This window comes from Ambystoma mexicanum, chromosome 2q, assembly GCF_040938575.1.
Source record: "Ambystoma mexicanum isolate Mex_15411 chromosome 2q, UKY_AmexF1_1, whole genome shotgun sequence".
NCBI lineage: Eukaryota > Metazoa > Chordata > Amphibia > Caudata > Ambystomatidae > Ambystoma > Ambystoma mexicanum.
The window spans coordinates 1,285,234,559-1,285,258,996 of record NC_090924.1 but is presented as its reverse complement, the minus strand read 5'-3'; the positions used below and the strand labels follow the sequence as shown (position 1 = coordinate 1,285,258,996).

Below are 24,438 nucleotides of genomic sequence, written 5' to 3'. Positions count from 1 at the left end.
GCTAAGTTAGTAGGGGAATCCAGACGTGGACCCCTTGCTCACTATTCTTTGAGGGGCACAGCACCACCCTACTGATGAGATCCAACCAGACCGAAACACGTGTCTGGGGTTGCTGTTGGTACTCCTGTTCAGAGGAGAATTGCCTAGCATTTCGGTGCTGGACTGCCCCAGGGCAGGACAAAGACTGATATGTTTAGGATATTTCTCCTCTGTGAAAGATAGTGAGCTAAAGAATCTGGGTAAGGACCTCGTAACCTGGACTAATGTCTGGCAGAGGGACTCCCAGGACCCCCTTGTTAATTTGCTAGATTTAGGGACGCCACAGTTTGATAAATGAGTCCTGTGAGTTACTCTGCCACACACTCATGAGGATTGCAAATAGTGGCGCGCTAATGCAGTATTTGAAGATCCCCATTGAGTCTGTTCTCGCTTTGGTTCTTTGCGATCGGCACAGTAGGGCATCTATTAAATCTCAAAAGGTCAGCTTAAGTTTAGGTTAACAGATTCCACATGCCTTCCACTGATCCATTAACAAGGAATTGTATTCACCTGATGAGTGCTCTCTATTCATTTGTTTTTATAGCTGTCTTTTTGCCAACTGTGCCACCATCTGCAACATGGCCTCAATAGCCATTCTGGATCAGTCAAGCAAGACTATTGTTTTTTGCGTTCCTATATGTTAAAGGCAAAGATAGTGCGCTGATTTTCTGAAAGTTAAGCTCAAGAAACTGTTCATTAGGCTTTGTGCACTGTCTTTACTTCAAAAACATGTTTTTCACTTTACAGGACAAAGTATACCTCCAATTTAATTTGTCATGCTTAACATGTGCTCTTTTTTCACGTTCTTCTTAGAGGGTTCCACGGTTGCTGTCTCTAGCAGTTGAGTGTGTTAGCTCATTTGCTGTGGACTTTTGGCTACAGACCCATTTATTTCATGCTGGGATTTTGTGGCACTTAGTTGCTTATCCTTTTAACTACGACTACACACTGGAAGAGAGTGGTATACAGAAGAGTGAGGATACAAACCAGCAGGTAAGAGCCTTTTAACCTTTCCTGCTCATTCTAGAACCCAAACCTGGTTACTTTGCCAAGCTATATACTGCTAATATGGTTAGCGATTCTATATGATTTGGTCAAATATTTTTCATTTTAGTAGATTTCAACCATTTTAATTTTCAATTTTTTTTGTATCGTTTGTTTTTATTTATTTATTTACAGGGAGGTTATGCTGCAAATATGTGGGGGGGTGCCTATTCCCTCATTAGCCCCCCTACATTCTTTATTCTCCTAAACCTACCCCCACATATATTTGGGGCAAAATCAGATGAAATAAATCCAACAATCTACTTCGATGAATTCTACTGCTGGAAAAAATCCCTATCCCTAGTTAGCCCCTGTTAATAGAGATCCTCTAATGAAATCTGAAGTAAATTGCTTAGTGGTATTTATAACACTTCTGAAATGTTGCTTGTTTTTAGAAAATAACCACTAAATCACAGAATGCTTTAGCATTGCACACAATGAGCTTAATTGCAGAGGCAAATCCTTATGATATTACAAATAACCACTACTTGATAAGGAGACAAAATAAATAGAACTAGTACAATGGAGCAATACCTGTGTGAGAAACTGTAGTAAAAAAAACAATTGTGATATTGTAATAACCATGTGTATAAAATATGTATTCCTGAACAACCAAATTGAATGTAAAAAACATACTTGTTAAGATGGATTTTCAGAATCCATCCTTGTGTTGGATTCTGAGAGGGTAACCTAGTATGTTGATCTGCAAATGCACTGTCTAGCCAAAACCAGTCAAGATAGAGTAGCAGAGCCGTAAGGCTTGGACTCAGGAGGGTGTGATAATGGTATAGGTTTACAATGAGACACACAGAGCACTCCAATAATTCAAGATAGCCAGAGGATGTACAAACATGGAAAAATAATTATTAGGCCTGTGAATAATACCCTAAGCAATGATAAATTCAGGTAATTATTGTCACAAAACTTTAAAATAGTTCCAGTTGGAGACAGGTAAGGAAATTGGCAGAAACACAAATCGAATACTCAGAAGTAAACCTAAGACCAGGTACCCAGGTTTTAATAACTCTATCCCTGCAAAGATTTCGGACCTGGTACTCCAAAGCCACCAGTTCAACAATATGTACTTTGCAGGAATCTTTACTGTTCTTCACAAAGAAGAGTTGCCAAAGCCATGGGTGTGAGTAAATGTTCCAGAAGTTGAATTAAAAGGTAATGTAAGGGTGCAGAAGTAAGGCTCGGACACAATGGTGGCATATTTTTGGGTACAGACTTTTATTAATCAAATGGTTGGAAAAATTCCTCTATCTCTAAAGCTTAGAGGAATGTCCCTGCCTCAAAGACAACTAGTGAAATTGTCAGAATGTCCAAAACTAAAAAGTCTGTCACTGGTGGTTTCTCAAAAGCCTACCTCGGTACCAACACTAATAACTTAAATCAACTGTGGAAGGATGATCTCTTCTAAATGTAACGCGTTCATAGTGGTTCCAACCAACACAAAGGTCCCAGTCTCTCGGATAATCAAAAACGGATGAAATAAAGAAATGTTTTCAAATGTAGAACTCCAAGGCTAGGGTCGTGATGCTTTACGCTAGCCTCCTTCATGTTCTGCTTTCTTTACTTTTGTGCCTCTCTGGACTGTATTTTCTTATACAAATGTCAATGGATATTTCACAAGAACAGGTTTCTAAAATCCACACTGCTTTATCCCAACAACTTGACACACTCCCTCTGCCAAAACGTCGCATCCTTTTTGGTTACTTATTCTTCTCTCATATGGGTACAGGTCCCAGATGCACACTGTAACGTTGTATCCACTTGGTCTGCTCCCCAGCCAAGCATACAACTCTTCCTAGTGTGCTCCTTTTTTAGTTGGGGTCCCAAACCCTCTTATTCTTGGTTTCTCATAAGGCTGCAGGTCGCAGGCTCACACTCCATTCCCAGAGTCCCAGAACCCCCCCTTACTCCAGCTTCTGCCTTCACCCCCTTGCTTTGCCGGACCTCCAGCACCTCTCGGGTAACCCACGTACCAGTCAGTCTCTTTCGCACAGATGGTGTTTTACGAGCAACTGCTTCCTTTCCCGAGTCTCTGGTAGTATTCAGAGAACGTACATGGACTGCAGCTGCTCTGTAGACGTCTGCTTCTCCCCGGCTGTGCGTCATCCCTCTCGGGCATTTTGCCAGTGCCTGGGATGTCTGAAGGTTTGACTCAGCAATAGCCTGATGAGGCCTTCCGCCCTGGACCACGTTCGGGTTCTCCCGCTCTTCCTCACAGCTTTTCTTGCTCTCTGATTGGCCGATGCATGGCTGACCAATTTCCTCCTCGGAGGACAGCTCTCCCTTGGCGTCTCAGCTAAAATGATTTGAACTCCTACGCTAGATGTTTGAATTGCTATGGGCCAATGACACACTGTGAGAGTCGCAGTACTCAAAATAGAACCACATGTAGCATACTTTGCATTTTTCTTAAGTATATTAGGTTGACTAACTTGACACTATAACCTATTGGCCCTATTAAAAGAGGGGAAAGGAGGTTTTAACATTGGAGAAGAGTTTAGATGTATTGAGGCGGGGGTATACTGCGTTCTGAGACTGGACATCCCCAATCCCATAAGGGGATTCCTACTCCATGTGATCCTCCCTCGGTGCATCCGCCCTGCCCACCCACGGGGCTGATTGTACTGTGGACGCACCTCCTTGGCCCCATGTGAAAGATCCCCCCTACCCCCAGGAGAGAATGGTCGACATCCTCTGATTCGTCACAAAAAGTAATGTTTTTACACATTTTTCTCCCAGTCCTACCACTAGAGGAAGCCCGGGGGATCTTTGACCAGGCCACAACTGGTCTTACACAGCAATAGAGAGATATGGTTTGGACTTTATGCCCATAGAACCCTATGGCGGGTGAGCGGGGAGGAACAGCAAAAGGCGATCCTCCTGGTGTGAACAAAAGAGCTGGATCAGCTTGGTTTCTCTTCGGTCTGGAAGGCTGAACTTGGAGAAGCAGGTGCCTCGTTACACAAGTTGAAGATTTGCAAGGTTCCAAGGTTAGCTCCGAAACAGTGACTAGTGCAGTGAGGAAGCCCAATCATGGACACCCTCTGGCCAACACATCTTCCCAGCAACAGACAAACTTTGTCTGTGATGAGGACTGGGTTCAGACAGACCTAACCTCTCACCCACCCAACTCCTGGCCACAATGCCGCTTTGCCCGGGAAAGGGCTTCCCATATATTGCAATTCGAGACCTGATTGGGTAGGAAGAACGACAAGGCGCAAAATGACTGAGGAACAGACGAAAATCTAACAGGACATCCATTTTAGAGTATATGGTGCTCTGAATGACATTATGCAGTAAAATGCAAAAGTGCAAGCGTAAAAAGTAAAAAAAAAATCTCTGTAAAAATATCTGTTGAGACCAGCCTATCCTGGGCACATTGTGATTGTAACCGCAAAGTTACAAAAGAAAAATATATAAGTATACAATGTATCAAAACCAAACCGCACTTTATGGCAATGTTTGTAGTTAAAAAGTAACTAGAATTCCACTAAGGGAGACCGGGTCTCTCAATACTGGTAGTTTTAGAAACTGATCAGTTTCGCCATAAACATGAGCACAAAGCAAGGGAAGTAAATATGAGTGCCTTACTTGCCTCCAAAAATATGAATAGAAAGAAGACTATAGCAAAACGATAGGGTGCCCATTAGATGTCTGATGCAACGTTCTTACATCGCCTGGGATTTTTTCGTGGAGTTTTTTGTTGAAGATTTTCAGCTGAAAAAACGTATCAAAGAATATAGGGTTTCAGGGGGGGGTTAGAAGATACATGGGGTAGGTGGGGTTGGGGAATAGGGATTAGATAATAGGGAAAGGAGACTTGGGAGGGCGGAGGGGACACCCCAAATATTTTTTTTTTGTAGCAGCAAAAAGAATCTTAACCAACAGTATTGTATGCGATGCCTTCATTAGTGCGCTTCATAATTGTATGCCATTGTCTGAGCACAATTTCATGTATTGGGTACTGACTTCCTAACTTTCTGGGTCTCCTAAACCTATTTCTAGCATTCATGTTTGTCTTTTTTTCTTTTTTTGTGGCCACATTGACTAAAATATCCCTGTCAAGCAACCCTTTTTTTGATGTGCTGCCATTGTGGCCCATGTTTCTGTCAAGGGTTCTTTTAAGTACCACATTTCTAATGGATAGTGTCCTCATCTTAGATCTGTTCCAGTCACTTCTGCTGGATCGCAGAGAATGTTTCACAAGCAGGTGGCACAATGCGATATCAGCGTCCAGATCCTTCAACGTGCCACACTCCTCTATGCCAGACATTACTTCTGCGTCCAAATATATTTTGCCCTGCGCCCAATGACCACCGTTCCTTTTTTCCAAAATCTTCACAGAACATCACCTCGTTTTCTGTCAGAATCTAAATGGTTATTTCTAAATGTGTCCTCCCAAGCCGTCAGGGTTTAAATGCGTGAAGAAGTCTGCAGCGAGAACATGTTGGGTACCGTCCTACACCACATAGGTTTGTGGTGTTTAGCTGTTGAACACAGTGTCACTGAATACGGCTCAAGCCAGTCATTGACCCCATTAGTGCTTAAGGAGAGATAGTCAAAGCTGCCACTGGGTTGCTCGACTTTTAAATCCCAAAGTACCACCCCTTCAAAGTGCTAGTCTTCAGAGGGTAGGAGCTCAGAAGCCGCCAAGCAGTCTGGTTGAAACCTGGCTCTGTTCCGGCGGTGAACTGGGATTTGGTTGGGAAGCACTGCCCGCATCCTTGAGTCTGGTGTTTCATTCTACCCACTCTGATTTGGGCATCCACTGTGGCAGCCCAAGCTTATGAACTGGATAGGGAGAGTAAGCGGCTGCATGCCCTGGGCCTTAAAATCTTTACCTCTGACTCTCTGGCCCGGAGGACCATAAATGCCTCTGGCACACTTGCTTCATATTTTTAAACGTGTGGCATATTGTGAAGGAAGGATAATTAGTAAAAAAGTTATTCCTGCAGCTGGAGCCCTAGCAATAATTAAATGACCCTGTGTCAGGTATCTCCTACAAAGGAATTGCAGTCATTGCCAGCCCTAGTCAGTGCTGGTGTGCCGACTACAAATGGTATGTGGAGGTCCTGACCCTTTCCTCTCTTATTACTTTCCTATATACTACAGTTTACATGCATATCTAATGGGGGTCGGTGTAGACTTTTAATATTAGCGCCTCCAATGTGTATGTCTTATAAAAGAAAAACAATCAAGTCTGAAATGATCAGGCAGGGGGATAAAATAACTTAAAAAGCTGATTTCCTATTCAACAATTAGTTGTTATGTTGTAAATCGCTGTGATATTATTCTTTATACGAGCCCTTTCGTTTTCATATGAGGGTTATCGGAGCCTGGGTATCAGTCCAGAGCTACTTCAAAATAGGCCAACCGGTTTCAGCGGGATTCAGTCTTTGGCCGCTTTCTTCAGGACAAATACATTGAATTCGTAATGTTCTCTATACAGTATCCAAATCATGCAGTAATGCGAGGATATCTTCGGGTATCCACAGGGCTAGTCAATAGTTCCCTTGGTCCTAAGGGGTTAAAAAAGACAAGAAAAGACAAATGGAAACTGCCATCAGTCTCAAAAGTGCTTCTGACAGTGGGTTCTTTGATCACATTTTTTGTGTTGGAGGAATCATTACCTATACTTTTGTACTTGGAACTGGATTCTCTATGTAGACTTGCTCGAGGTGGAGTAATGCGTGGAGTCTTCTTGACTCCTGTATTGGTTATCTTACTGGGGTCTGTAGAGCCAAAAGGATGTATTGGGCTGGAGTCATTATTTTATACTAAATCAGAATTAATCAAGATAGCCCAGGATATCATAAAAATAAATGAATCACCTGTCTTCACCATTGCGTTGAGTAACGTGAAGAGTCTGGAGTCTGTTCCTCTATGTTTTGTGGTTCATACACGGGTCGCTGCAATAAATAACAGACATGCCTTGCGTTACTATTAATGCCTAGTTGTCTGGCTTGCAACGCGACTACATCAGGTCGTTCCTATCGTTAGGCTTTACGCAGCTTGTATGGGATTGAAATGAAGCCCCTCAGTCCCTGCATGTTATTTACATGTTGCAGTGTAAACAAGTTTTAAAAAGTGTTTACCGTGCGAGGAGCCATTACTCATAAATGGAGCATGGCTGTACGCGAGTGCAGAGTACAATTTCTCTATGTTCTATCAGTATCGAGGAGTGCTTATTTTTACCTCAATGGTTTCCCTGTTAGTGCCGCGCCTGCGTCGGTAGTTAGTACACGTCGCCATTTTGGAAGGCGGTTAGTTTATATTGCTGTGTAACGGTCACGTGACAGTTTAGTCTTTTGGTCTGAAGGCGCTAAAATGCACCTACAGACTGATCGATGTACAAATTGTTCGTCTCTACATCTATGTATGTTCTCTGTTATAATTTTCAGCGTTTCTCGAGCCACAGACAGCTATGGATCTCGCATGGGGAGCTGGGATATGTAGTCCGTGCGTGCGCTGCATCCGTTATTTATGTGATGGAAGCATTGCCATATGCTATAACACGGGTATCCAGCCTTGTGTTTTTTATCTCCATCGGTTCAAAGACGAGGCTCCAGATTCCAGGGGGATGCCGGAATGCGTAGTCCCGTTGTGCATGTGTTCCGGTATTGCAAGCCGCGATAACAACAAAAGGAGATGACTTGAATGAATTGATAGCGCTACGGAAATAATTGATCAGAACCGAACTTCATGGGGCCATAATGACCGAATATCTACAGGCACATATTGCCCCTAATGGACTCATTATCAGAATTGAACCTAGAATCTTTCTAGAAGAACTTCAATTCAGAAAAGACTGGAGTTTCATCTCAAATAAATGCACGAGGGACTGGATCATTTTGATCATTAATACAGCCAAAACAGTATCAGAGAGACTTATGAATGAAATTATTTCCAAACAAGACGCAATAAACACCAAGATGATTGTGGGTGATTACCTCAAGAGCATGGCCACCCTGGACGCAACCATCAAAGAGTTTAAAGAACTAAACCTGAATAAAAAAGTAATGAAATTGAAGGATATAACCGTATATTTCCATGAAAAAAAGTATCCATACACAACTGACACCTATTACGAAGAACAGGAAAAAAATGTAAACATGCCCAACTCAGGACCCACGAGAGGGAGACCATACCAACAAAGGAACCGACCTAGACCGGGGAACTGGAATTTTTCAAGCGGCAGCTCGGATGAAGACACGGGCAGAACCAACAGGAACCTTCGCTTTGAAGATCAAGAGCAAAACAGAGGTGGCAAAACTTGGGGTTTTCAGGCCCCCAGAGGACGTGGGAGAGCCAGAGGCTGGTGGCAGGAACAGTCACCCCGGGTCACCAGGAACAGAGGGAGAGGATGGTACCAACAGAATGCCCCTCAAGAATAGATCCTGAAACACCAGGGAAAGAATCACTAGTGGTTAACCTCTCCACCTTCATTTTATCACCTACACACTTAAAAGTGCTACAGAAAGGCCTCTCTTTTGTACCAACTACATCACACGATCCGTTACAGACTAGAATTGAAATTACACAACTAATGAGGAAAATACGACTGAAACAATACTTCAGTAAGCATAACTTCACAGGAACAACGGATGTCACAGGACTACATAACAAATCTACATATTACCCGCCATCACAAGCACTAACAATGGAATCTCAGACTTTTAAAAAAATTATTCTGAAGAAATTGGAAGAGATCGAAGCGGAAGGCACAACAGGTCCCTTTCATAATATGACACGATTGGAAAATGAAGCTCTGCAATAACTACAGAAGAATGGCGACAGTCATAAAACCTGCAGATAAGGGAGGAGCAATTGTTATTATGGAGAAACATGACTATAATGATATGGTAGACACCCTGATTGAAGATAGGACCACTTACCAAAGACTAGATAGTGACCTGACAGAGAGACTGAGGAGCCTTATCAATCCTATAATAGAGGAAGCAGAAGTCGAAGGCCACATCAGTGCCAAAGAAGCAGCATTCTTGAGTCCACAACACCCCAGGCGACCGCCTTTCTATGCCCTCCCTAAAATTCATAAAGGGATCTCCCCTACACCTGGATGACCAATAGTATCAGGCATTGGATCCATGCTTGAACCTTTGTCCCAATTTGCCGACTTTTTCCTTCAAGAAGAAGTCAACAAAATGCGCTCATTCACGAAAGACATCACGGCAGTTCGGGCCCATTTGGATAGTTTCATCCTGGAAAGCCAAGACATCTACATTGTCACCATGGACATTGAGTCCCTTTACTCAAAAATTCCCCAAAGAGAAACTTTGAAAGTCATTGAGAAGGTACTACATACTAGAGCCATCGACATGCCCATCTTTCTAATAATGCAACTAGCAGAAATCGCACTTACTAGAAATTACTTCCTTAATGGAGAGAACTACTATGAACAAATAGCTGCAACGGCTATGGGTGCGACATTTGCACCGACCTTAGCCAACTTGTACGTTGCAGACTGTGAGCAGTATATATATATATATATATATCCAGAAACTAACCCGTTTGCCAAGAACATTGTGAGTTGGCGTCGATACATTGACGATATGTTGATGTTGTTTGATGGGGACAGCACCACATTAAACAACTTTATCAGATGGATCAATGAATTAAATCCCTTTCTTAGATTCACACACGAAGCAAGTAAAACGGAAGCGACATTCCTCGATCTAAGAATAATGAGGACAGGACATACTTTTGAGACAACGGTCTTTCAAAAACCCACAGATAGGAATTCCCTCCTTGACTATACTAGCTTTCACCAAAGGTCTTTAAAAGAAAATCTACCATTCGGACAGTTCCTCCGATTCAGAAGGAACTGTATTCCAGAATGGAATATGACCGACAAGCGGAAAGACTCACTAACAACTTGAAAGATGGGAATTACCCGCACAAAATAAACAAACAAGCCAGAAAGAGGGCAAGGAACATACCAAGGGAAATAACCCTTAATCAGCAAGGCAGAAAAGAGAGAGGTGAAAATACAATAACGGCAGTTTTTAGCCACTCACCTATAGCCAACCGCCTGAAAAAAGAAATTCGAAAAGCCTGGCACATACTTAATGTAGATGACAGCATACTACCTGAACCCCTTTTTGCAATAAGGAGAAGGAAAAATCTGAGAGATAGTTTGGCACATACACATAAAGATGTTCCAACACCAATGGATACTACAACATTGTGGAATACATCAAGACCACTGGGTCACGCACCGTGTGGGAACTGTACAGTCTGTAAATTCACCGAACGAACAACATCCATCGATATAGGATGGAAATACCCCTGGGAACAGAGATAATTCACAAACTGCAATACCAATAATGTGGTATACATAATTCAGTGTCCATGTAACAAAAAATATATTGGGATGACCTCAAGGGCCATCAAACTACGGATTGGAGAACATAGGTCCAATATTAGAACTTACAAACAAACAGCTCCCTTAGTGGAACATTATATTGGATTGAAACATACAGAGAATAACCTCAAATGGACAATACTGGAAAAGGTCACAATACCAAAAAGAGGGGACAATTTACTGGCGCTCCTACTTAGAAGAGAACAACAATGGATTTTTAGGCTACAAAGCCAGAAGTTTGGCCTCAACGAAGAAATCTGTTGGCAAACACTGGCAGTCCAGTGAATAGAGGACCCCAGACAACATGGGACAGATAACCTGGATCTCTCATTTGGTGAGATCAGGATGCACACAACAAAGACAAGATGGGCCACCTCTGGGTCTTTGTCCTCACAAAAGGTCCGAAAAATCCTCGATAATACGTACTAACCAATTGCAGATGACAACATAGCCACATGTACCAGTAAAAACCGGAGAATAGGGACTACACATCCCAGCATCCTCCTGCAATCTGGAGTGACGCTGTCGGAGCGATGATAGAACCTATGTATATATAACACTGCCCTAAAACATAGGATAACCGTCCTTTACCATACCTATGGGCTTTTTGTCCAGATAAAAAGCACGACAAAAAATCCTTAAAAATGCCCTGATGAATTTCAGATGACAACATAACCACATGGGCCAGCAATACCGGAACACATGCACAACGGGACTACACATTCCGGCATCCTCCTGGAATCTGCAGCCTCGTCTTTGAACCGATGGAGATAAAAAATACGAGGCTTGATACCCGTGTTATAGCATATGGCAATGCTTCCATCATATAAATAACGGATGCAGTGCACGCACAGACTACATATCCCAGCTCCCCTTGCGAGATCCATAGCTGTCTGTGGCTCGAGAAACACTGAAAATTATAACAGAGAACATACATATATGTAGAGACTAATAATTTGTACATCGATCAGTCTGTAGGTGCATTTTAGCGCCTTTAGACCAAAAGACTAAACTGTCACGTGACCGTTACACGGCAATATAAACTAACCGCCTTCCAAAATGGCGACGTGTACTAACTACCGACGCAGGCGCGGCACGAACAGGCAAACCATTGAGGTAAGAATAAGCACTCTGGTCCTCGATACCGATAGAACATAGAGAAATTGTACTCTGCACTCGCGTACAGCCATGCTCCATTTAGGAGTAATGGCTTCTCGCACGGTAAACACTTTTTTTAACTTGTTTACACTGCAACATGTAAATAACATGCAGGGACTGAGGGGCTTCATTTCAATCCCATACAAGTTGCGTGCAGCCTAACGATAGGAACAACCTGATGTAGTCGCATTGCAAGCCAGACAACTAGGCATTATTAGTAACGCGAGGCATGTCTGTTATTTATTGCAGCGACCCGTGTATGAACCACAAAACATAGAGGAACAGACTCCAGACTCTTCACGTTACTCAACGCAACGGTGAAGACAGGTGATTCATTTATTTTTTATGATGTCCTGGGCTATCTTGAGTAATTCTGATTTTAGTATAAAATAATGACTCCAGCCCAATACATCCTTTTGGCTCTACAGACCCCAGTAAGATAACCAATACAGGAGTCAAGAAGACTCCACGCATTACTCCACCTCGAGCAAGTCTACATAGAGAATCCAGTTCCTAGTACAAAAGTATAGGTAAGGAACACAAAAAATGTGATCAAAGAACCCACTATCAGAAGCACTTTTGAGACTGATGGCAGTTTCCATTTGTCTTTTCTTGTCTTGTTTAACCCCTTAGGACCAAGGGAACGATTGACTAGCCCTGTGGATACCCAAAGATATCCTCCCATTACTGCATGATTTGGATACTGTATAGAGAACATTACGAATTCAATGTATTTGTCATGAAGAAAGCGGCCAAAGACTGAATCCCGCTGAAACCGGTTGACCTATTTTGAAGTAGCTCTGGACTGATACCCAGGCTCCGATACCCCTCATATGAAAATGAAATGGCTTGTATAAAGAATAATATCACAGCGATTTACAGCTAAACTAATTGTTGAATAGGAAATCAGCTTTTTAAGTTATTTTATCCCCCTGTCTGATCATTTCAGACTTGATTGTTTTTCTTTTATAAGACATACACATTGGAGGCGGTAATATTAAAAGTCTACACCGACCCCCATTAGGTATGCATGTAAACTGTAGTATATAGGAAAGTAATGAGAGAGGAAAGGGTCAGGACCTCCACATACCATTTGTAGTCAGCACACCAGCACTGACTAGGGCTGGCAATGACTGCAATTCCTTTGTAGGAGATACCTGACACAGGGTGATTTAATTATTGCTAGGGCTCCAGCTGCAGGAATAACTTTTTTACTAATTATCCTTCTCTCATTTTTGTGTTAAAAACTTGGGTATAGACAGGAGGTGACTACCTTCTGACTCTCACTTGTTGTTATTTAATATTGTGAAGGAAGCCACTGACAGCCTGCACTGGAGATGTAGGCTGGCTTTACCAAACTGATAGGTGTTGACAAAAGAGGCCGTCCAGCTGATTCTGCAGGTGGGTTTGGACAGCGCAGCGTTTGTGGCCCAGTCGTTGGGCTCTAATGTCATTGTCAGGTAAGACATTCCTGGACGTGACCAGGAGTGTCTCTCCAGATGAGATTTCATGGGTGGTGCATATTTGGAGATGGTAGTGGCCCAGGACCGCAATTCACTCATAAATATATGTAAATTCCCCAATGTTTACCATATAGGTGATCTAGTTCCGTAAAAAGGATTACAGAATGGTGTTGCCAAAATAAATGTACCGTTGGCCCAACCCACCTTTATGGTTTTTTGATCACCCTAGGTTGAAAATGGGCTGAAACTTCGCCCCTTCCCTGTTAGCCAAATGGGGCTTCTACGTGCAGCACATTACAAAAAGGGTTGCAGTAATAGGTGAATTCCAGCAGAGGTCCCTCTAGTCCCAAAAAGAAAGCTGAAAAATCATGGAGCCCAGCAAAACGTTAGAGGGACCCGCAAAGTTTGGCAAAAGAACACAAAAAATGTTATTATGCCCTAACATACTTCTTCATAAAATTAAGACGGCAAGTCTGATCTGGGAGAATACTTAAATGATCTTTTTTAAATGTATTTATTATGTATGTTTTAGTAAATCATTACTTTTCATACCATAAATAACACATAGTACAAAACATCAAATGATGAGTAAAAATCATTTTTCATTTGCAGTACGGTTGTAATGCCCTTTACAAGTTTATCAGATTGTGCTAGCCTAGTGGGATCAGTTACATTAAAATACCTCAGTCAGAAGTTTATTTGCAGAAAGAACCCCAAGCCTTTCTGGAGCATGAGTGAATTCAATTATCTGCATCCATAGAAAAGCAATGTTGGACCTTTTAGGGGAAGACGCTGTGCCATTAGAATGCTTAAAACTAAATGGTTAGTTTGAAGTGTTGTCTGTCCCAAGTCTGCATTTTAATGCTAGCTTAAGAATTGTCTTCTGTGGCCTGACCATTCTGTTTTAAATGCATTTTTTTAAATGCCAATTTATTTGGTGTACTTAACACAGACTTTAGATGTGGTTTTACAAGCTAAATGTACGTTGCATTGGGAGTCTTGGCCGTATGGGACCTAAACTAACTTTCGCAATTTATCTTTGAACAGGAAGTGGCCAACAGCTTAGCGCGGCTGAGCCTCCTTGCTCTGAGTCGACTTGGAGGATATTTATCTGATACCCCTGAAAATCCTACAATAAGAAAGAGTTTGGCTGGCCTTCTGACGCCCTATGTATCTAGGAACCTTGCTGTGTCATGTCCTGCTGAGGTACAGAAATTACATGTTGGGTGTTTTTTGTGTTATGATCTAAAAGAAAAAATGTCTCAATCGGTTAAAAAAATAAACTATAATCTTACTACCATGTGGAAGTAGTGTTGCATTTTTGGAATTGAGCATTGCCGGTCTACTTGATACAAACATTAATGGCAACAAGCAACATTGTACTTTTGTAAATGCATCCTGCCTTAAAAAAAAGTCCTACCTACTTTCAGGTACACAACGAAAGGCGAGCATAGTAAGTCAACTATGGTGCACAGTGATGTTTCCCTTGAGTTATTACTCTTTATTCACAAACTATGCAGACATCGTAATGCATTGGGAAAAACCTTTATGTTGAAAACAAATACTGAAACAGAAGGTGACATCAGAGGAGGAAAGTATTTGCAATCTGGCTGTACAGTAGCAGCAAAAATGTACCGTAAAAGGTGGCATTTTCTTAGTCTAAAGAAATACCAATAGTGATAGAGGCAGTACTATTTGTTCTTGTACAACAAATAACATAAGGTAGTACTAGTGATGATAGCAAATATTCATTTCATATTTGCTTTATTAGATGCTTTTTAGGTCTTGCAGCAAAATAAATATCAAGCATTACATAACGTATAGTAGAAATGTATCGCAGCAGTGGTACCACTACTGATGGTTTCACTGGTGGTTCTACCTGAACAATGCCGTCTATTGCCAACAGGCTCGAAGTACAGTTATTCATCTGACTGCAATGTCGAGGATATATAGATCATGGAATTACAACTACTTTGATACGTGATGAAATAAAACAACATTCAAGCCTCAGAAGAAGAGCAGTGGCTCGAAACACGTGTCAGGCTGCCCTAGCATACAACCATATATATGCAACTCGGTATTAAAATTCCTTTTGACACACGCGCAGTGTGAATGCATCCTTGTTTGTAGAAGATCCGACCAGTAGACACGTAGTAGTAGTAGTACTAGTGAACTGCCATTAGTAGCTGCTGTTCTACTGCTTATACTGGTCCTAATATTGATGCTACAGCACTGCCACTTCGAATATTAGTTGTACAACAACTACTTCAAATAATATGACTGTTGGTAGTACTACTTCCATAGCTGATACTACTACTGTTGGTATTATTTCTGCTACTGCTGCTACTACTACTATTGGTGCGGTGGGTGGGGGGGTCAGTAGATGTTTAAACTTGCTGCTTATTCGGATGCATGCGCAGGGGCCACATGAAAGAAACAACATCCGTCTACCTGTCCCAGCATTCCAAGTTCTGGGCTGAGGAACGACCTCCATCTTGGGCGCAAGTCTATAAAACCTTGAGCTACCTCAAACTCAAGTGCTCGCACAAGAGAATCTCAATGACCTTCCCCTTCCCCTCTCTCTCTCCGTTCTTCCTTAAAGGCCCCTTTCTATCCAAACAAGGGGTTCCATATCCCCACTATGATTATTACAGTATTTATTGAACGCTGACTTGGCTTCGAGTAGCAATGGAGCGCTTCATAGAAGTATACAACAATACAGATTGACGTGGAACACCAAGAAACCTACACCGCATTGTCCTAGTTTATAGTAACGCAACTGTGAGAAGTTTACAACCATGTAACAGGTTTTTTTGACGGAACCATTTTTTTTACTCATTACAAAATGTTTCAGAATAAAAATATTCTAATAGATTTTTCTCACATATTTCTCACCTTTAAGATACCATTCAGGCACAGTCTGAATTGGTAAAGTTTTCAACAGCCACTAAGTGGTGCCACACTGCTCTGAGACAGGCTCCATCATGGCCCGTTGTGGCCTTTTTGTGCCAAACGTGATATCATCAATATGTATAGCTGGAGCCGCTGACACATGTATTCATTGGAATAGTCCCATTCAATGTTGTAACTGCAAAGACCATTTGGTGAATAAATTAGTGGTTAACCACACGGGGAATATTGTGTATTATGCTGCAGAGGGACATCAATATAAGGCATCTCTCCCTATGTCTTGGTGAGTATATTATTAATATAGTTTAGCATTGAGTCTTCAACTGTGGCTAACGCAATGTGAATGTTGAATCCAAACTGAGGTTAAATTGTTACATTAAATAATAAGTCATTGGGTATGTGCAGTTTTAATTTGGGTAAAATCATATTTAGTGATATCCAATTATTGATGCATTATTACACCTATCCAATGGTACATTATTCAGTAAGACTTCCAATTATTGGTACATTATTTCGCCAACATGTAAAAGGAGGAGCGCTATGTTGTTTCCTTGTAGTACACATGTGCCGTGGGATTTTACTACATGGACATTACAACTCTCCTTTTTTTGTTATGAATGTCCTAATGAGGACACTAAACTTTAAACAGAGTAACAATATTTTTGTGGCTCCACACAAGATACACAATGTAAGGATCATAAAATTAATCTATTCAGACATAGCAACTTTGGTTTGGCGAAATATATCGGGGACTTGAAGATTGAACATCTTAGATAATTGGAAGCCATATTTAATGATGTGCCAATAATTAAATATATTGTATATTGTAAGGCGTAATATATTAACAATTGGATATTGCATGAATACTCAATAAATTTGATTTCTAAAGGATTCCTTCCTCCCACGGATTCCTCATCTATGATAACCTATGCACAACACAGCTGTTCTTAAAAAAAAAAAAAAAAAATCCGCCACCAGGGGGTACAGCACAGCTTCGCGTCAGCTCAGTCCGAGGCATACCCAGGCCAGACCGGATGGTCGGCCAGTATATTGAGGTTGCGCAGTGCTTAATGTTGATCTGAGGAGAGGTCACAAGAGTTTGCTCCCCGAGCATATCCTTGCACTGGCATTCCTCTTTATCTAAAAAGAAATAGAGCCTCTGCTCTGAGAAATCCTCAGAGAGGGTGGCACAGGTATCATTCCCAACCCAATCCTCCACCTCGCAGGAATAGACATTTTTTCATCTCAATATGGCTTTACATCTTTGCTAAGGCACTGGTGGCGTCATCTGGGACCAGCAGGGTTCTCACTTGGATCTCTCCTGCACACCTATAGACTCTGGCCAGGATCCAAAAATAGATGAAGTCCCCCAGCACCGTCAGGCTCCTCCTTAGAGCGCCAGCGCTGGCTCCGCTGATGGGCATTGTGGGTACCAGAGCCCCTCTGCAATATGCTTCTCTCCCTTTGAAACCAGTCATGTCGAAGATGTATGACATCTATGAGGAAGAGGGTGACTTGGGTTATATCCTTTAGTGTCCAGAGAGGGGAAAGACTTCTTGGAGGAGTTATATGAGGAGGGTAAAGACAGCCAAGGTCTGGCCACAGATCTCCAGGAAGCAAGAGGTCTGGACACCTCCCTGCCCTGGATATTCTTCCAGTCCCCACCCCTGGTGTGCCTCGGGCATCCTTCCAGAGACTGAGGGCTAAGGTAGCAAGATGGATTTTTAGAATCTGACCTGGTGGACAGATTGTAGGAGGCCACCCTAGTTATAGTGAACAGGGAACTCTGAGAGGTTAGTCAAAACCAAATCAAGGTAAACGCGCAGAGCAGTTGAGGCATTTTCTCAGGAGAGTGTGGGTGGGGTCAGGAGTCAACAATGGGTCCAGACAATATAATACTCAGTAATTCAATTTAGACAATTTATACAAATACTAACATTTATTCTGGGCCTTTACACACACTAAGAAAATGAGACCAGCAGATGATGTTATCGCACAATACTCCTAATATATATGTACATTCAATTTAGGTTCTTAAAATGTATTCAAATGATTTAACACATGATGTAAGTAAATGAATGCAGTAAAGGTGTAACCAAGTCACAAGTTACTTTCCCCAACTTCAGCAGTCAAATCCCTAAGAAGAATGGGGTCTTGTCTCCAAATGTCACAGGAACCACAGTGCTTCTCCAGAGTGTTTTCTCGGCAAGTAAGTGTTAGTAAAGATTTCTCTTTTGGCAACGTTCCCGCCATAGTTTCTATAGACCCCCAACGTTTTTACTTTGTTTCTGAAACTGTTCTGACCTTTTGAAAGGAAGTAAAGCCCTCAGCTTCACTTCCCCAAACTTTTGCTAATTTATTACAGGGAAATTGATCAGTCCTTCTGACTATCCATACTGGAAAAGTGTTTCCCTTTTATCTTTTACATTTTGGAAACTTTTTTAACATTGCACACATCATCTTACAATGCAGTGCAATGTGGACACTTTTGTGTCACCCTAGATCCTTCCGGAGACAGTCCTGAGGGACTGCAAGGTTCTTTTACCTGGTGTACACCCGAGGGGCTAAGCCCTAGTACCAGCCAGATGTTCGAGGGGGCGTCTGCATGCAGCACTACTGGCAATACTTCCAAGGGCAACACACCTACCAGGCCCCGTCCTGACATGCAGGGTAGGTCTCATGCTCCACCGCCAAGAGTCCTGGAGGAGGCTGCGCCCAGTGAGCCCAGCACCACGACTTTGGCATGTGGCACACAGCTTGACAAGATGGCCGCTGCACCAGACACGATGACCACTTGTCCGATGCCCCCCCACCCTTTGGAATGGAGCAAGTGGGAGAACGAGTTACAAGGTGGGACTGGGGTCAACCAGGTACGTGGCCTACAGTTTATCCATCTGCATTGCAGGGCAGGTTTACCCTGCAACTGGCTAGACAGAGTACGCACCAGCCCCAGCAGGCGCCTGCTACCCCGTCAACATCACTTTGTCCTCACTTTGTCCTGTCCTCACCGCACTGGCCTGTGAGGACAGGTTCTTTGAAAAGTTCCTCACTCATGAGATCTCCTCAGATGGGGGCCATCCTTCGGGATGTGAACAGGGAAATGCCTCTCTGGCCTCTCCACCCGCACCTATAATCATTCCTCCTATGGCTCCAGCGCTGCAGTCCCCGGTGCAGCCCCTGCTGCCCTTGCTGGCTCCTTCGATTCCAGCTCCCCTGCCTCCCACAGTTCCATCTGTTTCACACCAGCCTCAGCTGCAGCCTCCAGACCCCAATCCGCAGCCCTCAGCGCCCAGCACTCCTCCACCCGCTCCAGACCAGCCAGACACCCTGGTGGACACTGACGAGGAAGAGGACCCTGACACGCCGTCGTCAGCGAAGGCCTTCCATGAACGTCTAGCAGGTTTGGCAGAGTACTTGGGGCTTCCTCAACCCGACGTCATACAACTGGAGGCGGGGGTCCTAGCCGAGGTCCTCTCTCTACGCCCTGTGGCTAGATTGGGGATCCCGATGCAGAAGGACGTTGTCGCCTTGGCCAGAAAGGGGTGGCTTAAGCCCCACTCAGCCCAGCCTGTCAATCGGCGCCTCGACGCCAAGTATAATCAAATGGAGGGGAACCACTCTTGCTGTCAGCACACCCTCAGCCGCACTCTTTGGTGATCGCTGCAGCATCATTCTGCTCAGAGCCTCAGTCGTCCTCAGCCACCTCGTCCTCAGTGCTGTTAGGCAAGGAGAAGATCTTGGAGGCTTATGGAAAGAAGCTTTATTCCAACGCCTCACTGCATCTTCGTCAATCCAATGTGGATGCCATGCTGGCAGCCATTAACCAGAGGCTTTGGACTTCCTTCCAGAACTCCTGGTGCAGAGCCAGGCGCGTTTCAAGGCGGGACTCGCGGAGGCTAAATTGGTGGCATAAGACATCATGGAATCCACTGTGGCCCACAATGACACCTCTGGCCGGGCCACATGCATCGCCACGGACATGAGGACTGCCTAGCTTCTGTCTAGTAAATTCAACCCACACATCCAGTAACTCATATTGGACCTTCCATTCGAGGGTGGTGACCTCTTTCACTCAACCACCGATGAGGAGCTAGATTAAGATCATAACAGTTCCCTAACTGCAAAGTCTTAATCTATCCTTAAGAAGGCCATGCCCAAGGCGTACACCCAGTCGCATCAATTCTCCGATAAGGGTCGGGCGTTCGGCGGGTTCCGGGCTTCTAAGAACCGAGGTCTAGACAGCCTGACCTTTCACAGTCAGCACTGGCGCAAACAAGAAAAGGGGGGGAGCAAGGGCTTCTTTGAGTCCCCTTCCTCTGCAGTAGCCTCAGAGGGAAAGAAGCATTATGTGCCCCTTCTGGTCCACAGGCGTCAGGTGGTTGGGCAGGCTTGCCCTTCACACACAGTTTTGGCATCAGAGGTTTGTGGATCCCTGGATCCTATCCGTAGTGTCCAGTGGGTACCGCCTAACGATTCCTACCTCTCCTCCCTCATCCCCTCCACTCCTACAGATTGGGACAGCAACTCTGCTGGTAGAAATTCGGTTGCTCAGCGAGAGCCAGGCAGTGGAAGAATTTCCAGCCTCCCGACGAGGCTTGGGATTCTACTCCAGGATTTTCGCCATAAACAAGAAGAACCAGGCTGGCCTGAGAGTTGTGTTGGGCCTCTCCACCCCAACCTCTCCCTCCCTCTTCAAAAACTAAAGATTGTTACGCCAGCACTCATAGCGGAGACACTGTGCAGGGGAGACTGGATGTGCTCCCTGTGTCTGAATGATGCTTATCTACACGTCCCTATTTGGCAGCCTCATCAATCCTTTCTGTGGTTCAGGTTCATGGGCTGCCATTTCCAATACAAGGTCCTACCCTTCGGCCTCAACTCAGCCCCCATGGTGTTTACCAGACTAATGAATCCTGTGGCGGCCTTCCTCAAGGCCCAGGGATACCACGTCTAAACATACCTGGACGATTGTCTCGTCAGGGTGAGATCATCGGAGGTGGTGCATCACACTTCCTTCGCTCTTACTTTTTTTAAAAAACATTTATTTTTATTGACATTTTTTGCAGTCCCAATATGCATATACAAGCAACGGTTTGGCAGAATATGATACCAAAAAGAAATTGCACAAGTAGACTCAACTGTATGCTTGATACGTCTCCGGTTCTTACTGTTATCCCACTCGCCCAACCCCTCTACCCCCATAACCTCCCCCCCTCCCTTCTCATTACATCTCTGCATCAGATATTAGCCATTGTCATAGTTGACATTACATAAGGGACTTTAGACATTATCTCCATACTTGCGACAGACACTTACATTGACAGACAACTACTTATGTTTCATTGTTCATATCGTGTGCAAATGTCGGCCCATGCCGTCTCGATGGAGCCACCGTGTCCATGCAAGGCTGCTGTCAAGCAGTCCATATGATACAGGCTTCGGGCCATTCATCCACTCCGATTTCGTCGGGAGTAAGGTTCTTTTCCAGAACATGGTAAGGCATGCTCTGGCGGCTAGGCGTAGGCCGTGCCATCTTTGATAGTTTGCTAAGTTCATCTGCCTGTTCAACTAGACCAAACAGAATCAGCATAGGTACACTCTCCCTCGTTTCCCCTTCTATATATTTGATCCAGCTGAGGACCTCGTCCCAGTATGCCTGTACTTCCGAGCATCCCCACCACGTGTGACAGTAGTCTGCTTTCGAACCACAATTGTGCCAGCAACAGGGGGCTTGCTACCTGATACATTTTGCTCAATCTAACCGGGTCATATTGCCAACTGTAGAGGAGTTTCACTGCATGGAGCTTGTATTGTGTGGCGATGGACATTTGTCCAGTTCTTCTACATATATGGAGCCATGTGTCTGAGGGTATTTCCCTCCCTAGGTCTTTCTCCCATCTCTCCTTTAGCCTGATAGATGGGGCCTGATAGATGGGGACTGATCAGTGTCTGTCAGGGCCCTATAGAGTGTGCCTATTAAACCCTTAGTGCCGACGCATGTGTCCAGGATTTTCTCAAGTGCTGTAAGATCCCTCTGGAGCTTATCCTTCCAGACTTCCCTGGTCATCATCCCCTTCAAATGTAAGTATAGGAATGTCAAGAGCGAGCCTAGGCCTAGAGCTTCTTCAAGGTCCTGTATAGTTAAGAAGGTGCTGGCCTTCCATAGTTGTCCTGCTCTCTCCAGTCCAGCCTAATACCATTTTTGGTAACTCGCAGGATCCGGGATCTGTTCTCGAATTCCCCGTACCCTCAGATGGCCCAAAGGTGAGGGCCAGGTAGTGACTCCTTCCATAACTTTACTTTTGTGCCAAATGTCCCAAAGCGGTCCCAGTATGGGGTGATACCGTATTCAATTGAGTAGTTTAGCTCTGGGAACCCACAGCCATTCAGCGACCGTGGCGGGATGGAGGTGAAAGTTATCAAGGCCTACCCATTGCAAGTCTGTTCTTAGTCTGAAATGTGGGATCAGGACTCTTAATTGTGTGGCTCTGTAGTATGCATGTAAATCGGGCAGTCCCACCCCTCCTGAGTCTTTGTGTAGGCGGAGGAGTCTGTCTGAGACCCTGGGTTTTTTGCCCTGCCAGAGGAATCGCATTAAGGTGGTATTGGTCTTCTGAAAGTAGCTATCAGGTATGCGGATGGGGAGCATTTGGAATAGATATAAGATTTTGGGTAGTATTACCATTTTGATGGCGTTGAGACGCCCCATCTAGGAGATCGTGAGACGGTTCCACCGCTAGAGATCTTTTTCTAGGAAGGTTGGCATTGTATAGACCTGCAAGGTCTCTGTTAACATTGATGCCTACATTTGTGTCACCAAGGCGGGTGAAAACACCCTATTTTATTTTTGGCGGGTGAGAGGCCCATTGAAACGAATGGGCGTGCTGGAGGCTTGGCGGGTGAGTCACCTGTTTACAAGGCGGGTGACACCCGCCAAAAGCGTGTGAGTTGAGAGCTATGCTAAATATCGTAGCGTGGTTAGGCTGACTTTCATGCCTAGGGGGTCAAATTGCATTGCCTCTTTATCTATGTTCTTATTTATAGGAAGAGGACTGACTTTCCTGTATTTATTTTGAGTCCCGCTAGTCGGCCATAGGACTCTATTACTTCGATTGCAGCCGGGATGGAAGTCATTGTATTTGTTAGGTGGAGTAACATGTCTTCTGCGTATAAACCCAGTTTGTATGTTTCGTTGCCAACCGTAATGCTGATGGAAGAGGACCCCTTCAACGACTGAACCGCCCGGTGAAGCCCTGCTGTAGGTCCGAATCTTCAGAATCCGACGACAGAGAAGATCCTTCTTCCCTGGAGCTGGTGGGACCAACCATTTCGCCCAAACTGCAAGTCTGGTCGAATTCGCTGTACAGAGCTACAGTGGGTCAGATAGCCAGGAAGGTCTGATCCTGCTTGGGTTTTAAGAAGCGCACCTTTTATTTGTTGCTTTTCTCTGCTGCTGGTTTCTTCCCTGGGTAGTGCAGGACCCTCCAGTCTTCCTACTTCTTGTCAGTCCGAGAGTCGCTTCAGGAACCGTGAGCCTGCAGGAACTACCAGGAATGTCCGCCTCAGCTACAGTTCCCTCTCCGTTTTACAGTACTGTGCAAATCTGGCTGTTTGTTTCGTTCAGCCGCGGTGAAATCTTTCTCCAAACCGAGGGCTTGTCCTTCTCTTCTCTTTGAACTAACTTTTCTACCAACCAACCTCGTCCGGAACCCATGCACGAACTACCCTGAACTGTATTATCTTGAGCAAAAGACTTTTGACCCATTGAATTTGGCCCTAAGCCTTTTCTATCTGATTTTATCATTGTAGCTCCTATTGCTCAAATTGCCCTGAGTACTTACCTGTTGTGGTGTGGTTCCATTGCTATTAACTTTGTTTTTCCCTCCCTTTTAAATTGCTAGAGTGCCATTTTGCTCCCACTTCAAATTGTGAGCTTAACTTGTCTGGAACTTATTGGGAGTGGTGTGGTGTATTAAGAGTGTGATTTTTAAACTGCTTATAATAGTGTAATGTTCTACAACTGAACAGTGACATTTTTTTTATTTTTTTTATTATAAATTGCTTTAATCAAGTAAACTTGATTTTCCAACAAATACAGTTAAAAAAATTATTTTCATCATCTGTAACATTTATAAGTTATACAATCGTAAAAAAAGTTAAGATCATTAATATGACATGTCTAAATACTTCGAAGAAGAAAGTGTACATGACAATTCTAAAATTAGCAATAGCCCCAAATAACAAATCAAGATAAAAAGGCAACGCTTCAGTCATATTCAAAAGAAGAAAAGTAGAAAAAAAATGTAAAAAATCACTTGATCACAGTCTACTTTGGATTGTTCTCTTGTCCACAATTTTCAAACTATACAAGTAGTTCAAGATGGCATGTTTTACTGACTGCCTGTTAGAATGAAACAATAACTCCCA

General features: G+C 43.7%; 1 protein-coding gene across 3 annotated transcripts in view; it reads left to right on the top strand.

Annotated features, from left to right (window-relative positions):
* Positions 1-24,438, top strand: part of DNAJC13 (DnaJ heat shock protein family (Hsp40) member C13) — a 2,820,731-nt gene that overhangs the window by 2,109,016 nt on the left and 687,277 nt on the right. For all 3 annotated transcript variants that reach the window (XM_069648714.1, XM_069648713.1, XM_069648715.1), the window contains 2 exons: positions 853-1,032; positions 14,149-14,307. In XM_069648714.1, coding sequence (XP_069504815.1) covers positions 853-1,032; positions 14,149-14,307 — 339 coding nt within the window. The remainder of the gene's footprint in view (positions 1-852; positions 1,033-14,148; positions 14,308-24,438) is intronic.